The sequence below is a fragment of the Xenopus laevis genome, chromosome 3L (assembly GCF_017654675.1).
Source record: "Xenopus laevis strain J_2021 chromosome 3L, Xenopus_laevis_v10.1, whole genome shotgun sequence".
In the NCBI taxonomy this organism is placed as follows: Eukaryota; Metazoa; Chordata; class Amphibia; order Anura; family Pipidae; genus Xenopus; species Xenopus laevis.
Genome location: NC_054375.1, coordinates 157,523,461 through 157,541,241, shown reverse-complemented (window position 1 = coordinate 157,541,241; position 17,781 = coordinate 157,523,461). Strand labels below are relative to the sequence as shown.

The 17,781-nt window shown below is 37.0% G+C and overlaps 2 protein-coding genes across 2 annotated transcripts; both read right to left on the bottom strand.

The window, feature by feature from the left end:
• Positions 1-562: 562 nt before the first annotated feature.
• LOC121401322 (olfactory receptor 11L1-like) lies at positions 563-1,489 on the bottom strand. Its single transcript, XM_041585709.1, has one exon. It carries the CDS (start codon positions 1,487-1,489, stop codon positions 563-565), a length of 927 nt encoding a protein of 308 aa, XP_041441643.1.
• A 12,163-nt stretch (positions 1,490-13,652) lies between these two features.
• On the bottom strand, positions 13,653-14,573 carry LOC121401321 (olfactory receptor 11L1-like). Its single transcript, XM_041585708.1, has one exon. It carries the CDS (start codon positions 14,571-14,573, stop codon positions 13,653-13,655), a length of 921 nt encoding a protein of 306 aa, XP_041441642.1.
• Positions 14,574-17,781: the final 3,208 nt, after the last annotated feature.

Below are 17,781 nucleotides of genomic sequence, written 5' to 3'. Positions count from 1 at the left end.
CTACCTGGAGCTCCTGATAGTAGCATGCTTTAGAAAAGTTCAGAGAGTTTGCTGAGAAGGGCTGAATCAACAGCTGTTGCCGTTACCTGAAGTAACAGTTTAGGAATTCTGTGATCTGGCTCACTGACAACTTGGGGGAACATTTATTCTTACAAATTACAATAAAAAAAGCTTTTTGTAAAGGTGACAACTCTTAAAAAAACAGTTCTTACCCCAATAATATAGTATTATCAGTCTAAAAATCTCAAAAGCCACTATGAATAAAAAAACATGTAAATGGCAAAAGTGCTGAATATGATCCTCATAAAATCAAGCAAACTAGGCTAGGTCCTAGGTCTTTGTCATTGTAATGCTTGACATACAGGACTTATCTTGTAAATCAACCCTCTGCCAAAGTCACTGCAGTCTCTTTCTTTAGTTGGATGCTGGGCCACTTGGCCTTCAATACATTTTAACAAGGAATACTTTTCATAAGAAGTACAGTAATAGAAAATGTATGCAAGAATTGTTCTCTTAGGGGCCAAATGTTGCTCAGGATTCTGGTTCCTGGTTCAGTTTTTACTTATTTTTTTTTAGTTATATTTTTAAGGGCATTTTTCATATCTGCACTTTTCAAGCTGTAAATAATTGGATTAATAAAAGGTGTCACTACTGTGTTTAAAAGGGAAATTACTTTTTTAATGGTTTGTGATTGATTTCTTGTGGGAACCACATAAATACCAATGAGAGTTCCATAAAATATGGAGACTACCGTCAGATGGGAGCTGCAGGTGGAGAAGGCTTTTTGTCTCCCGATATTGGATGTTATTTTTAGGATTTCACGGGCAATACAGATATAGGATCCAATGATGACCAAGAAAGGGAAAAGAACTGCGGGGGCAGAAACAGTCATTGCCAATATCTGTGCCAAGAAGGTGTCTGAGCAGGAAAGTTCAAGAAGAGGAAAATAATCACAGAGGAAATGATTGATGGTATTTTGGTTGCAGAACTCTTGTGTAACTGCAGAAACCACACTAACTGGTATCAAACAAATAGAAAGCAGCCATGACAAGACAATTAATGTAACACAAAATCTGTGGTTCATTATTGAAGAATAACACAGAGGATTACAGATGGCCAGATATCTGTCATAGGACATCACAGTTAGAAGGAAACACTGTAAAACTTCAGTGACACCAAAGAAATAAAGTTGTGCAAAACAGCCAATAAGGGATATTTTAGCTCCTTCATTTATCAAAGTTCTGAGCAGGGTCGGAACTATAAGCATGGACTCCAGTAGATCAGATAAGGAGAGTTGTTGGAGAAAGAAGAACATGAGAGAATGAAGAATTTGGCTAATTGTTACCAATACTATGACAAGGGAATTTTCATAGATGGTCAGATGGTGAATCAAAAGAATTACAGAAAACACCAGGATCTTGAAATTGCTGAGGTGCTGAAATCCCAAAAGAGAAATTTCAGTAACCACTGAATGATTGTTCATTTGCATTTCCTTGCCTGGGAGGAGTTTTCATAGAATTCTACTCTCTGCTGACCCCTAGTCCAGTTAAAAGTAACGAGAATCCTTCGTTTGGAATTTTATATATATATTGTTGCTTGTTATTATATACTCTTGGAACATGTCAAACGTTGCATTTCCTCACTATATTTCTTGGTCACTATTTTTATAATTCTATATTCTTGAAATTATGTTGATATTATTAGGTAATTCCTTGCTCTGACTATGTAAAATTATCAATATACTTATGGGTTCTTGTCATTTCTTCTTTTCTGGACCATCCAGTCTGAAACTGAAATTATCAGAATTAAAAACAACAGCAATTAATGTTTTTAGACACATTGATGTTTTATTGATTTGGTCAGTATTGTACCCTGAGCTAATAGGCTTAAATAGGACTAGTGACTTTTTTTCCATCCTCCCCCCCCATAGTACAATATAAAAAGATAATGGATTGATGGCACTAATTATTAATTATTATTCTCTATAGAATAGGAGTCCATAAAGATAATGGATGAATCTGGAATTAGTGCTCAGTATTAAACCAGATACTTTAAAAAAATACCTGCTCAGACTCTCCCACAACATTATTTTTGTGAGGAAACCAAAGGAGGTTTCTATGGAATGACACGTATTGGTCAGATGGGCAGGTATGTGGTTCTGGAGTACATGGACGATTGAATTTCAGTACCTATAGAATGCCAAAATATTTTTATTCAAGTAAATTGGTACTATATTAGGTGCCATGTTTTGTGAACTAAATTAGTAGTGAAAAGATATAAAAGTTTTTTTTTTAGCCTGCAAAAGTTTATTTTTTTGCCTGCAAAAGTTTATTTTTTTATACAAAGTGGTTGTGCAAGAGATTCAGAGCTGTTTCATGCTGAAACCTGATGTCTTATTACACAGTAAGTTGCCATTGACCTCCAATTGGATGAAAGGGAGGCTAAAGCCTGGAGAAATATTTTTCCTTGTGTGGTCTGAACGCTCAGAAATACAGCTAAAGTTTCAGCAGTGACAAAGCAGGTACAATTTTGAGGCTTTGTAATTCTGCCAACATTCTTTTCTTGGTCTTTCTGGTTCCTGTTGGAGATTACAAGCAGTTTCCTTTTATACACTTTGGAATTCTGCTCCTTTCTAGAAGGGTTTTTCTTTTTTTCTAGTCCAATGTATCCAATCTATTTTGTGCCCGATAATAAGCAACAGCCTGGAATCAGAAAAATACTGGTCCTTTCAATTTTTTAGAAATATCTCAGCAAAGTTTGCAATATTTTTCTTATCCAGACCAGAACAGACAGAAACGTGCAATGGAAATCAAAACAAAGAAACAACATTTTGCATGTACAGCAGTGCTGTCTAACTGGCGGCGAGTAGCGCTCCCCTTGTGTGGCCCCCCATTAAAATCTGCCTGTTCTGACCACTTACCTTGTCTAGGCACAAGTGTAAGCAGTAAAGCAGAAAACTCACTAGTAGAAATGTTGGGGTTGGCTGCAAAGCCCCAAAGCTTCACCTAAGGGGATTGAAATACCATCAATAATAAAATTCAAGTTGGCATTCCAAAAAGTCCAACAAGCAGGATATAATTCTAAAAATACATACATACTTTATTTACAGTCTTTATTTGACATTTTTAAACAACAGCTGCTTGGGTTTTCTTTAAGGCTAGAAAACATTTCAACCAGAAATTAACTTTAAGGCACAATACCAAAAAGAAACACAACAATTGTGGATCAACATCTGAGGGTTTCATCATATTAGTTTCCTTTTTTTGATTTAATGTTTGAGACATGTTCCCTTATGCGTTCCTTTAAGCCTTCTTATTTTTGGCCAACAAATCGAATTCCACATTGTACGCACGTCTCTTTTTGATACTCATTGTAAAACAGCAGTCCTGTCCTGCTTTGTGGGTGAGATTATCTCATTGTTAAATGGCAAGTTAACTGCTGTAGCTTTTAACATGCAGAAAATGTTAGCAAGTTCAGCCCTAGACAGTTCTTCCTATGAATCATCTCCCATAAAGAGAAGATCTGGCAAAAATGTACTGACCTGATTTGCTCCTATCACAATGACACCATGTGCTGATTGAGAGGTGTTAAATGTGTCTCCTTTTATATTTACAGGATGGATTAACTCACACAACCATTAATTCTATGGAGAAATCTGATGGACTCTATTGAGGTTGGCATAATAGGTCCCATAGAGTAAACCAAATAGAGTGATTTAACCTCACCTTTTAGTTCTCACAGGATTATATGTTGCACAACAAAATGCATAAGTTTTTAATGAAAATATCTTCATATAATTGTTTATTCTGATTAGATGAGTTATTTTTTTCAGATCTTTATTGACTTTAGCATCAGTTCTAGCATTGACAATTACCTCATGCAAATTTCTCAAGGGTCGAATTTCAGGTTTATGGGAGTTATTTAAAACACTTCAAAATTAGAAAAAAATGTTGATCGAAATGTTTTTAAAAAAATCTATTTTTTTAAAAAATCCGTGTGAATAGGATGGACCCGCAAACTCAAATTCAAATTTGGACTATTCCCTAGTCAAAAATAATAAAAAATTCAAATTTTCAATTTGACCCTTCCTAAATCTGCCTCTTGATGTACAGGTATAGGAGCCCTTATCCAGGAACTCATTATCTGGAAAGCTACAAAATACAGGAAGCCCATCTCTCATAAATCAATTTTAATGAAATAATTAAAATGTTTTTAAAAGATTTCCTTTTTCTTTGTAATAATAAAACATAACCTTTTACTTGACTGGTATGGACGTTATCTTCTGCCTTGCTAAAGCTGCACAGGACACAGCAAATCCCCCCCAAAAAAAAACTAGATGTAAGATATTTCCTTTAAACTTGATGCCTAAACGCATTCTTTGCAGTCCTTCATTTACTTTCTTTTGATCATTATTACCAATTTGTGACATGACAACCAGGGCCGTGCCCAGCTCCATCCAATATATTGTCTACCAAATTAAACTAGGGAAAATAAACTAGAATATCTACAAACAAACCATTTAAATTGTAGATGCTCTTCAAAGGACTTATATTATTTGTTTCAAGTAGAGCTCAACCTTCACCATAAAGACCAAGCATACACAAGAACAAGGAAGATTAAGGGAACCATGCAAAGTGCAAAACTTCATTATATGTATAAAATTATGAGCAGATTTTTTTAATCTAAAACAGATTCGGGACAACATTTGCATTTTTAAGGGAGGCAACATATCAAGGCACATTTAACAAGAAAGTACACTGAACCAACTCTTAACCTGGGTAGTGGGTCCAACTACATAAACTCAGAACTCATTGCTGGGTCCAACCTCAGTGCTAACATAGCATAGGGCAAAAAGTCCACACATTGCTAAACACTTTACTCAAAGGCCACTCTGCTTTTATTTGAGTTGGAGTTGAGACCAGATTGGAAGTGGAGTTGAGGCCAGCTGATAAACTATACACAGTATCCAATGGGTGAAATAGCCTCTTAGCTCAATTCCTGGGACAGGTCAGAGCAAGCAGCAATTAGAATAGTTAGATTCAGGCAGGAGAGTCAGTAAACAAAAGATCAGTGATACATAGCAATAAGAGGAGGCCCTTTATTAACATTCTAATTTTAGTGGTTTTATAGGTTTTTGAAACCACAAATAAACTCATTTTATCTAAAACCACGAATGTCATGTAATTTTAAAAATATCCGAATATAAAAAATACAAATAAAAGAAGCACTGAATGGTTCAAATAGTTATACAAAAATCTAAAACCTCAGTAAATTTTAGTTTTTTTTAGACAATAAGCAAAAAGAATTCTGAATTCTTAGTCTGAATGGCTAAATAAATGTCCAATAAGATCAGCACAGCTCTATTGGACTGCAACTACTTTTACTTACTGACTCTTTTGTTAGACTTTTTTGTGGTTTTTACATTTTATATATCTACATTTTTTTGAGTTTTAGAAAAAAATTAAACCTGAACTTTTAGAGAAGAATTTGGATTGTGGAAAACATTATATCCAAATGTAAGTAAATAGGGGTCCTGTTTACTTCCATTTGAATATCATTTTTTTCACAAAGAGGGGGCTCTGAGTGCACCCAAGAATTCACAGAATAAGCCCTATTATCACGAATTGTTTTTATCGTCTTCTAAAAAGCGAAATATTCCATTATTATTATTAGTATTGTCAATAAAACAAACAAGGATATATTTATCCTTTGATTGAGGCAGAGGTCTGACCTAAGTCAGTGATGATTGATTCAATAATAAAAAAGAAGAAAAAGTACCCCGCTTACTCAATCTCGCTCAGCAGTCATTTATCTCAATTATTCCAACTACCTTATAATTGTACAATAGATATATTAACGTGCAATCCTACTGATTTTCCAATAGTAATCACAGATAATTTAAATTATAAAGTGCAGTGCTATAATTTAACTGTTTTAGCCTCCAATTCAATTATCACTTAAGTTAATTAGGATTAAAGTGCAGTACAATACAGTTCATTCAGTTAAATAAAGTAAAACCGTATAGTGGTATTGTCCACATTAGAATCAGTTATACTTCACAATGATTTATATCCTTTCCAATGAAGTGTATTATCAAATGAATAATTAATATGCCCACATCCCATAAAACTTGAAACATTAATTACATAAGTTTAAAGTGCTTAGAAGTGCTTAATAATTCATTGTAGCTCTGGCAATTAATTTCAAATTCAATCAATTTAATCAAACTTAAAAATTCATTCATTAAGTTTAAAGTGCTTAGCAGTGCTTTATGATTAATTGAAATTTAGGTAATCGATTTAAAAAAAATGACCGCAATTAATGGGATAAATATTAAAAAACACACAATGCTCAGGTTCAAAGGTTAAAGGCAGAAATTGGAAAAAAAGAGGAGGTGGAGTTGTCCTAAATCTATTACCTAAGTTATTTCTTTCCCTGGGACACCACAAAGACAAAGAAGGCAGAGTACCCGGGACTGTGGTCTCAGATTTTAATCTAAGCGAAGAGCTTTATTAGTCTAAAAAAACACAAATCCACAGGCTCCAGAGAATTTAGTATCAGAGAAGGAAGAGGTAGTGAACCGAGCACTGGTTGAAGTTTTTATCTTCCCCACCCCTTCTATTACTTCGAGACCCAAATGAATTAAAAGATTTTAAAAAGCTATGTGGTATCCATGACAACGGATGGAGGAAATCTGGCATCAGCTAGTCTTCTTCCTATGGTGTGGTTCAGCTGATGACATTGTAAAATTTGTGCAACAATTGAATGCATTTGACAGTCCAGTAAGGTTTACCCTGAAATATACCGACAGTAATGAATTTCTCGATGTAAAAATTTACAAGAATGATGGTAAGCTGAACTCATGTATTTATGTCAAACCCACATATAGGAATAAAATTCTACACTACCACAGCAACCACCCAAGACATCTGTTAGACTCACTCCCTAAGTCCCAGTTGTTAAGGTTGGTTCGCATTAACAGTGAAAAGACAAGACCTAACCATAATGCCCAAAAAATTCCTAGAAAGAGGCTGCCCCTATAAATTGACACATGATATAATGAAATGGGCCCTTGAGCTGGACAGGGATGAAGTGCTATTGAAACAGGAGCAAGAGGTACCAGATAACGGGTGTTCTGATATGTATTACGTGAGCCGTTATGGGAAGCAGCAAGTTATAAATGCCAATGTGAAATAGAATGCAAAAGGAAGCGCCAATGTGTGTTGAGACACTGGCCTTTGGTCTCCAGTGATGAGACCTTGACTAAAAAGCTACCCCCTAGGCCCAAATTCAGCTACAAGAGAGGCAGGAGTCTGAAAGAGAACCTAAGCCCCTCAGATCCTGTAGCTAAATATAGTAAGCCCCAACATCAGCACTTTCTAGTGCAGCGCCCAGGTGTGTTCAAATGTAACGGTTGCATAATGTGCAGCAGTCTAATATTGGGTACCAGTTTACCACACTGGTAAAAAATACGCAATTATGCAACGAATGACATGTACCACCACCATGGTTGTCTATATTGTCAAATACTGTATCCTTCGATCAAAAAAATTTAGGAAAGCCTATGGGGACCTTCCCCATTGGCTAACATTGAGTTTGGTAGGTTTTAGATGGTGAACTAGGGGGTCAAAGTTTTTTTAAAGAGACAGTACTTCGATTATCGAATGGTCGAATAGTCGAACGATTTTTACTTCTAATCCTTCGATTCAAAGTCGAAGTCGTAGTCGAAGGTCGAAGTAGCCCATTCGATGGTCGAAGTAGCCCAAAAAACACCTCGAAATTCAAAGTTTTTTTACTTTGAATCCTTCACACGAAATTAGTGAATCGGCCCCTAAATGTTTAAAGGGATACTGTCATAGGAAAATAATTTAACAGTTAATAGTGCTGCTGCAGCAGAATTCTGCACTGAAATTCATTTCTCAAAAGAGCAAACAGATTTTTTATATTCAATTCTGAAATCTGACATGGGGCTAGACATATTGTCAATCACCCAGCTGCACCAAGTCATGTGACTTTTGCTCTGATAAGCTTCAATCACTCTTTACTGCTGTACTGCAAGTTGGAGTGATATCACCCCCTCCCTTTCCCCCCCAGCAGCCTAACAACAGAACATTGGGAAGGTAACCAGATAGCAGCTCCCTAACACAAGATAACAGCTGCCTGGTAGATCTAAGAACAACACTCAATAGTAAAATCCATGTCCCACTGTGACACATTCAGTTACATTGAGAAGGAAAAACAATAGCCTGCCAGAAAGCATTTCTCTCCTAAAGTGCAGGCACAAGTCACATGACCAGGGTCAGCTGGGAAATTGACAAAATGTCTAGCCCCATGTCAGATTTCAAAATTGAATATAAAAAAATCTGTTTGCTCTTTTGAGAAATGGATTTCAGTGCAGAATTCTGCTGGAGTAGCACTATCAATCGATTGGATGAGGTTTGATTGGACACACATGACGTCATGTTGGCGCCATCTTTTGAAATGGGAAGGGCTATGTGTATAAGTAAGCACTGGTAACACTTGTATTTTATCCTTGATAAAGGATTATGCCAGTCGAAACGTTGGATGCACGAGTATGAATAAAAATTCACACTTTCACTAAGACTGGAGTGCGGGCCCTTGTAAAACTTTGTATAACTAATTTTGACTCTGCACCCACAACGGACAAAGACTGGATTTGAGTTCGAGCGTTTATCAATCTATATATATATATAACAAACTGTAGCCATTAAGATCGCTATAACTTTGGATATAATGGCTGTGCAGAAGTTAAATATCGTTCATCAGCATCAGACATCACCAGGCAGGGTATTCCACAGCCTTGCTGATCTCATTGTGAAGAACAATTTGCTTTGCTTTGTGTGAAAGTTCTCTTCCTCAAGTCCAAAGTGCAGAACAGTGCTGGACCAAGCTGACTGGGCGCCCTAGGCGACCCAGCCAGCCACTGCGCTCCCCTCCGTGCTAGTGTGCATGTGCGTGCGCGCTCCTCTCTGTGTGTGCGCTTCTCTCCATGCGTGTACCCCCCCATCCAGCGTGCGCACACATGCGCAGAGCGACAAAGGGGATGGTAAAAACCGAAGAGGTGATCTCGGCAAGGGAGAGGGAGGGCAGGGGAGAGAGAGGGGAAAAAGCTGGAGGGGAGGGGGGAGAGAGTTGGTACGGAATGGAGAGGGAGCGCAAACATGGACTAGGGGTAGGCAGAAGACTGGTACCTGCCCAGCGCCCCCCTTTCGTTGCGCCCTAGGCAGGTGCCTCTTCTGCCTACCCCTAGTTCCGGCCCTGGTGCACAATGCAGATACATGCAACTAAACTGGTAAAGATTTATGATGTTCTTTCACAAGTGTATTTCTCAATAAAAAACAACCCAAAACCTTATTAGTCTTTTCTCATAGTTTAATTCTTCCACAATATTCAATTAACAAAGTTGGGGCAATCTTCTTTGGAGAAAAGGCGTTTGGGAGGGAACATAATTACACTTTACAAGTACATTACAGGGCATTATAGACAGATAGCAGTGGGTCTTTAGACTAGAGAAACTGAGCTTTAATTTAAAGAAGAGCAAATGGGTCTACTACAGTGAAGGCAGTGAGATTAGGGAATACCCTGGTAAGTGAGATTGTGATGTGAATTTTTATTAATGACCAAGCCCATAAAGCTTGTTCTTGAACAGGTAGGTTTACAGTGATCTCTGGATCAACAGTTCATTTAGTTTGACTTTCTATTAATTATCTCTCCATCAAAGTAATCTATCTATCTATCTATCTATCTATCTATCTATCTATCTATCTATCTATCTATCTATCTATCTATCTTTGTTAAGACAAAATAGCAATGTAATTATGTAAAGTGTCAGCCTCCTGTCCTGTGATTTTCTTTGTGGAAAAAGATCCCCTGCTCTCTGTCTATAATGACCTTTGTCAATTATCTATACCAACTACAAAATCACATGGATGACCTGGAAAATTGTTGTAATAGGAATTATGCCAATATCAAAGGCCCTCTTAAACAAATGGCCAACCAGACTTAAGCCTGATATTAAGGGGGTGTTTACTAAAATCCAAATTTATATTAATTGTGCCAATAAAAAAAGTTTGACCAAACTCCCATTCTTTTCTCAATATATTTGAGATTTCCCCACTCAGGAAATCTCAAAGATATTGAGAAAAGAATGGGGCCTATTCGCTAGAAATTTACCAGAAAAAAACTCCTTCAATTCCCCACCAGTAATGTCATATACAAGGGCAGATACGATAGGAGGGAAATTAGTAAGAGCCGATTTGGGTCCAGCAGTAAGATATACCCAGACGACTTTAAAACCACAAAAAATGGGAACTTTTCCCTCTTATGGTTGTAGCCATTGTAGTAATGTACTGAAAGGTCCCCATGTATACCACCCTCTGAAAGGTACACGGATCCCCTTTAAAGGTTTTTATACTTGTGAATCCACGTATGTAGTTTACAGCATAAAGTGCCCATGTGGGAAAACATATGTAGGAAAAACTATTCGCAGTGTTAGAAACAGAGTAACGGAACATAAGTCTGCAATTAGAAACAAGTTGAACCAACCGGTTGCTAGGCATTTCAATGACAGTGGTCACACCATTAGTCAATTACGATTTCAAGTTTTAGATTCAGTATCAGAAATGAGACTTGGGGGAGACCGTGATAGGGAGCTATTGCTGAGAGAAGCTCAATGGATACGTAAATTAGGAACTATGTCCCCGCATGGTCTCAATCATGAATACGATCTATATCCATTCTTATTTAAGTAATGTTTTTAATTTTTATACTGGTTTTATGTTTTATAGGTTGGCACATAAACAATTTATTTGCAAGATTATATGATAATATCTGTTGGACATATGGATACCCAGATAAGTGGTTTTTATAACCATGTCATGGAGTTAAATAATATGTATTATGTTAAAGCCTATACTTTGATGTTCTGGATTCTGAATGCCATATATTATATATATATATATATGTTCCGCTATATTTGAATTGTAAACTTTAGAAAATTAAATAATATAACCTGTGATGACAGCTAGGGGTCAGTATTCCCCATGCTATATAAGGTCATGTGCCAAAATGGTGTGTTTTTATGCTTGATAAAGAGTGGAGTGCCACTCGAAACGTTGCATACATATGCTGCCCTAAGATGGAATAAAGGCAAATTTTAATCAAGAATTTGGAGTGCTGTCTGTAGAGAGAAATCCCTCTTTTCTGGTAGAAGATTTTAATGTAGCAGTGAATCCTAAATTAGAGACCTCAAGTAGAGAATATGAAAGGCCATAAAAACCCTCTTACACAGCGATCACTTGAATGGAGAATTCATCATAACTCTGAAAATGATTATAAATATTTTTACAGGTACAGTGATGTAATTTAATAATGGTGTTCAATTACTGTCAAGTCACACACCTGATATTTATATCTTCATTTATCTACTCCTATCAAAGGACATTGGACATCGACTTTGGACATTGGACATTGACGTTTAATGAAACATTGGAGGCATTCAAATACAATCAGCTTTATTACACAATCCCAGGATAATACATAGTAAATTAATAAAAAGGGAAATCTTAATGCTGTTCTTTTAAGTTCACAATACTAGGATTAAAGAAGTAAAAATATAAGAGAACTTTATAACAGCATTATAGATCCAAAGAAAGTCCACAAACTTAGCTTAAAAACGTAATATGATTGACAGAAGTGACTGTAAAAAGGGAGCTAGTAACAGTAGAACTGGAAAAGAGACCACAATATAACTTTCAAAATGCCTCTTTTATGCACAAGGAATTAAACAAGGATGTTATTGACAAGGAAAAGGAAGCCACCCTTGAATTCACACCAGGTTATGGGCACATATCAGCTCTCAGACAGGTGACATCACATCCAGGATTGTTTAGCAAAGATCTCTTTATGCAAATAACTAAGTATAACTGATCAACTGGAGATGGTAATTTGTGACCCAGTCATTTAGGCAGTAAATAGGGATGGGCTAATTTGGGGCGCTTCGCTGAAAAATTCAAAACGGCAAAAAAATTCTCGTTTTTGACGCCGGCGTCCGTTTTTTGGATGCCGGCGTCCGTTTTTTGGACGCCGGCACAGATTCGCTGGCGAAAATGTGACGGCGTCCAAAAAAACAGACGCCGGCGTCCATTTTTTTTGACGCTGTAGATATTTCGCAGTAGTTTTGCAAATTTATTCACCAGCGGTGAATCACAGGACTAATAAATTCGCCTGACTAATAAATTCGCCCATCAATATGGTAAAGTATGGTGGGCTCTTTCTCAGGGCTGAATCAACAGCTGTTGCCATTACCTGAAATAACAGTTTAGGAATTCTGTGATGTGGCTCACTGACAACTTGGGGGAACATTTATTCTTACGAATTACTATACAAAAAGATTTTTGTAAAGGTGACAACTCTTAAACAAACAGTTCTTACCCCCAATGAGCTAGAATTATCAGTCTATAAATCTCAGAAGCTACTAAAAAAATGTAAATTGCAAAAGTGCTGAATATGATCTTCATAAAATCAAGCAAACAGAGTTAGCAGTGGAATAAAGGCAGCTAGGCAGGTTTTACTTGTTTAAATCTCATCTGCTGTTCCTAGGTCTTTGTCTCTGTAATGCTTAACATACTTATCTTGTAAATCAACTGTCAGGTCCCAGCAGGTCAGGTTCAGGTTGAACCGACGTCTCCTCTGGCCGACGTCCCCAAGCCAGCGCCTGTTGCTAGCGCGGGCGCATGTTCTAATGCGCACGCACGTTCTTGCGCAGGCACGCGTCCAGACGCAGGCGAGTGTTCTGACGCAAACGTGCGTCCTGGGGTTAAAAGGTCGCTCAGGCCTAGGCTCAATGCGAGGTGATCGTCTCTACTGACACTAAACGTATTTACTACTGATGATTATTCTGATTACGACTACGGCTTGTTCCTGACTATTCTTCTGATTATCCCTGGATTCCTGTGTGTGTTATTCCTGATCTCGACCTTGGCTTACCTGACTACTCAGCTGGATTTTCCTCAATTGGCACCTGCTTCCTGATCATTCTCTGTGTATGACCCGGCCTGTCCCTGACTTCATCTCTTCGACTGCAGATAAGTGCTGAGTCCTTATTACGAACTGTTATTCTGGGGGCTCACTTGGCACTCCTGCTATTCCTTATCTGGGACCGTCCTGTACCAATTTTCAGGGCGCAGCTCAGTGGAAAGCGTGGGGGAGGCTCATACCTTCAGACTCGCCATGATACCTGACATCAACCCTCTGCCAAAGTCACTGCAGTCTCTTTCTTTAGTTGGGATGCTGGGCCACTTGGCCTCCAATACATTTTAACAAGGAGTTTGGGGGATTAAGATAGTCTGTGCTGGGACACATCAAATTTCAATGCACTGTGAAGAGCTTTATATGGAAGTTGTAAAAACATATATTAGCAAGAATGTAGCTCACCTTCATCATTTTAACTAATTTGATAAAGCATAGCTCCAGTTAGAGTGTGTAACTTGTCTTAGCCACATGTCTCAGCAGGTATTTTTTTATGGTATCCAGAATACTTTTCATAAGAGGTACAGTAATTGAAAATGCATGCAAGAATTGTTCTCTTAGGGGCCAAATGTTGCTCAGGATATTGGTTCCTGGTTCGGTTTTTATTTTGTTATATTTTTAAGGGCATTTTTCATATCTGCACTTTTCAAGCTGTAAATAATTGGATTAATAAAAGGTGTCACTACTGTATATAAAAGGGAAATTACTTTTTTAATGGTTTGTGATTGATTTCTTGTGGGAACCACATAAATACCAATGAGAGTTCCATAAAAGATGGAGACCACAGCCAAGTGGGAGCTGCAGGTGGAGAAGGCTTTTTGTCTCCCAATATTGGACGTTATCTTTAGGATTTCATGGGCAATACAGATATAGGATCCAATGATGACCAAGAAAGGGAAAAGAATCGAGGGGACAGAAACAGTGATTGCCAATATCTGTGTCAAGAAGGTGTCTGAGCAGGAAAGTTCCAGTAGAGGAAAATAATCACAGAAGAAATGGTTGATGGTATTTTGGTTGCAGAACTCTTGTTTAGCTGCAGAAACCACACTAACTGGTGTAAAACTAAGGGCAAGCAGCCATGACATAACAATTAATTTAACACAATATCTGTGGTTCATTATCGAACAATAACGCAGAGGATTGCAGATGGCCAGATATCTGTCATAGGACATCACAGTTAGAAGGAAACTCTGTAAAACTTCAGTTATACCAAAGAAATAAAGTTGTGCAATACAGCCAATAAGGGATATTTTAGCTCCTTCATTCATGATAGTTCTGAGCAGGATGGGAACAATAACCATGGACTGCAGGAGATCAGATAAGGAGAGTTGTTGGAGAAAGAAGAACATGGGAGAATGAAGATCTTGGCTAATTGTTACCAATACGATGACAAGGGAATTTTCATAGATGGTCAATATGTGAATCAAAAGAATCAAAGAAAACACCAGGATCTTGAAATTGCTGAGGTGCTGAAATCCCAAAAGGAAAATTTCAGTAACCACTGAATGATTGTTCATTTGCATTTCCTTGCCTGGGAGGAGTTTTCATAGAATTCTACTCTCAGCTGACCCCTAGTCCAGTTAAAAGTAACGAGAATCCTTTGTTTGGAATTTTATATATATATTGTTGCTTGTTATTATTTACTCTTGGAACATGTCAAACGTTGCATTTCCTCACTATATTTCTTGGTAACTATTTTAATAATTCTATGAATTATATTCTAGAAATTCTTTGCTCTGACTATGTAAAATGATCAATATACTAATGGGTTCTGGTCATTTCTTGTTTTCTGACTCATCCAGTCTGAAACTGAAATTATCAGAATTAAAAACAACAGCAATTAATGTTTTTTAAATTGTAGACACAATTGATTTGGTCAGTATTGTACCCTGAGCTAATATGCTTAAATAGGACTAGTGACTTTTTTTCCATCCCCCCCTCCCCACATAGCACAATATAAAAAGATGATGGATTTATGGCACTAATTATTAATTGTTATTCTCTATAGAATAGGAGTCCACTAAGATAATGGCTGAATCTGGAATTAGTGTTCAGTATTTACTTGATAGAAACCAGATACATTAAAAAAATAACTGCTCAGACTCTCCCACAGCATTATTTTTGTGTATATTGGGAGGAAACCAAAGGAGTGGGGTACTCGCCAATCCAGCACAGAGCTCCAACACCATGACACCAGTCAAAAGGAACAAAATGGGAAAACAGGCCACACTTCTTCTCTTAAGCTAATTAAGTTTATTGTTCATTAAAACATTAAAAACATGAGTAACTACTGTGCATCAAATGCCCGACACGTTTCAGGTATAAAACCCTGATTTTGATGACATCAACACATTTATTTAGTATTTACTCCACCAATGATTTACAATTCCACCATACTCAGACAAATACACCATAACCAATCTATCCAATTCTATGGAATGACACGTATTGGTCAGATGGGCAGGTATGTGGTTCTGGAGTACATGGAAGATTGAATTTCAGTACCATAGTCAAGTAAATTGGGTACTATAGTAGGGGCCATGTTTTGTGAACTAAATTAGTAGTGAAAAGATATTAAAGTTTTTTTTTTAGCCTGCAAAAGTTTATTTTTTATACAAAGAGGTTGTGCAAGAGATGCAGAGCTGTTTTATGCTGAAACCTTATTACACAGTAAGTTGCCATTGACCTCCAATTGGATGGAAGGGAGACTATACCTTGTTTGAATCTATACAGATTCAAAACAAACAAAGCCAATCTGGAGAAATATTTTTCCTTGTGTGGTCTGAACGCTCAGAAACACAGCTAAAGTTTCAGCAGTGACAAAGCAGCTATAGTTTTGAGGCTGTGTAATTCTACCAACATTATTTTCTTGGTCTTTCTGGTTCCTGTTGGAGATTACAAGCAGTTTCCTTTTATATACTCTGGAATCCTGCTCCTTTCTAGAAGGGTTTTTCTTTTTTTCTAGTCCAATGTATCCAATCTATTTTGTGCCCAATAATAAGCAACAGCCTGGAATCAGAAAAATACTGGTCCTTTCTATTTTTTAGAAATATTTAAGCAAAGTTTGCAATATTTTTCTTATCCAGACCAGAACAGACAGCAACCTGCAATGGAAATCAAAACATCTGTTTCAAAGAAACAACATTTTGCATGTACAGCAGTGCTGTCTAACTGGCGGCGAGTAGCGCTCCCCTTGTGTGGCCCCCCATTAAAATCTGCCTGTTCTGACCACTTACCTTGTGTAGGCACAAGTGTAAGCAGTAAAGCAGAAAACTCACTAGTAGAAATGTTGGGGTTGGCTGCAAAGCCCCAAAGCTTCACCTAAGGGGATTGAAATACCATCAATAATAAAATTCAAGTTGGCATTCCAAAAAGTCCAACAAGCAGGATATAATTCTAAAAATACATACATACTTTATTTACAGTCTTTATTTGACATTTTTAAACAACAGCTGCATGGGTTTTTCTTTATGGCTAGAAAACATTTCAACCAGAAATGAACTTTAAGGCACAATACCAAAAAGAAACACAACAATTGTGGATCAACATCTGAAAAGGGTTTCATCACATTAGTTTCCTTTTTTTGATTTAATGTCTGAGACGTGTTACCTTATGAGTTCCTTTAAGCCTTCTTATTTTTGGCCAACAAATTGACTTCCACATTGTATGCACGTCTCTTTTTGATACTCATTGTGAAACAGCAGTCCTGTCCTGCTTTGTGGGTGAGATTATCTTGTTGTTAAATGGCAAGTTAACTGCTTTAGCTTTTAACATGCAGAAAATGTTAGCAAGTTCAGCCCTAGACAGTTCTTCCTATGAATCATCTCCCATAAAGAGAAGATCTGGAAAAAATATACTGACCTGATTTGCTCCTATCACAATGACACCATATGCTGATTGAGAGGTGTTAAATGTGTCTCCTTTTATATTTACAGGATGGATTAACTCACACAACCATTAATTCTATGGAGAAATCTGATGGTCTCTATTGAGGTTGGCATAATAGGTCCCATAGAGTAAACCAAATAACAGTAAAGGCTTCACACAAAATCCTGTACATTTATCATCATCACAGACTGAGTGATTTAACCTCACCTTTTAGTTCACAACAAAATGCATAAGTTTTTAATGAAAATATCGTCATATAATTGTTTATTCTGATTAGATGAGTTATTTTTTCAGATCTTTATTGACTCTAGCATCAGTTCTAGCATTGACAATTACCTCATGAAAATTACACTTAGGGGCAGATTTCTCAAGGGCCGAATTTCGAGTATATGGAGTTATTTAAAACTCCCATAACCTCAAAATTAGAAAAAAATGCAGATCGAAATGTATTTAAAAAAATCTAATTTTTTTTAAAATTCGGGTGAATAGGATGGACCCGAAAACTCGAATTCAAATTTGGACTATTCCCTAGTCAAATTATCTGCCTCTCCATGTACAGGTATAGGAGCCCTTATCCAGGAACCCATTATCTGGAAAGCTACAAATTACAGGAAGCCCATCTCTCATAATTCAATTTTAATGAAATAATTTAAATGTTTTTAAAAGATTTCCTTTTTCTTTGTAATAATAAAACATAACCTTTTACTTGACTGGTATAGAAGTTATCTTCTGCCTTGCTAAAGCTGCACAGGACACAGCAAATCCCCCCCCCTTCCAAAAAAAAACTAGATGTAAGATATTTCCTTCAAACTTGATGCCTAAACACATTCTTTGCAGTCCTTC

Excerpts from the sequence above, each read along its gene's own strand:
- LOC121401322 (XM_041585709.1), bottom strand. The coding sequence starts at position 1,489 with ATGCAAATGAACAATCATTCAGTGGTTACTGAAATTTCTCTTTTGGGA.
- LOC121401321 (XM_041585708.1), bottom strand. The coding sequence starts at position 14,573 with ATGCAAATGAACAATCATTCAGTGGTTACTGAAATTTTCCTTTTGGGA.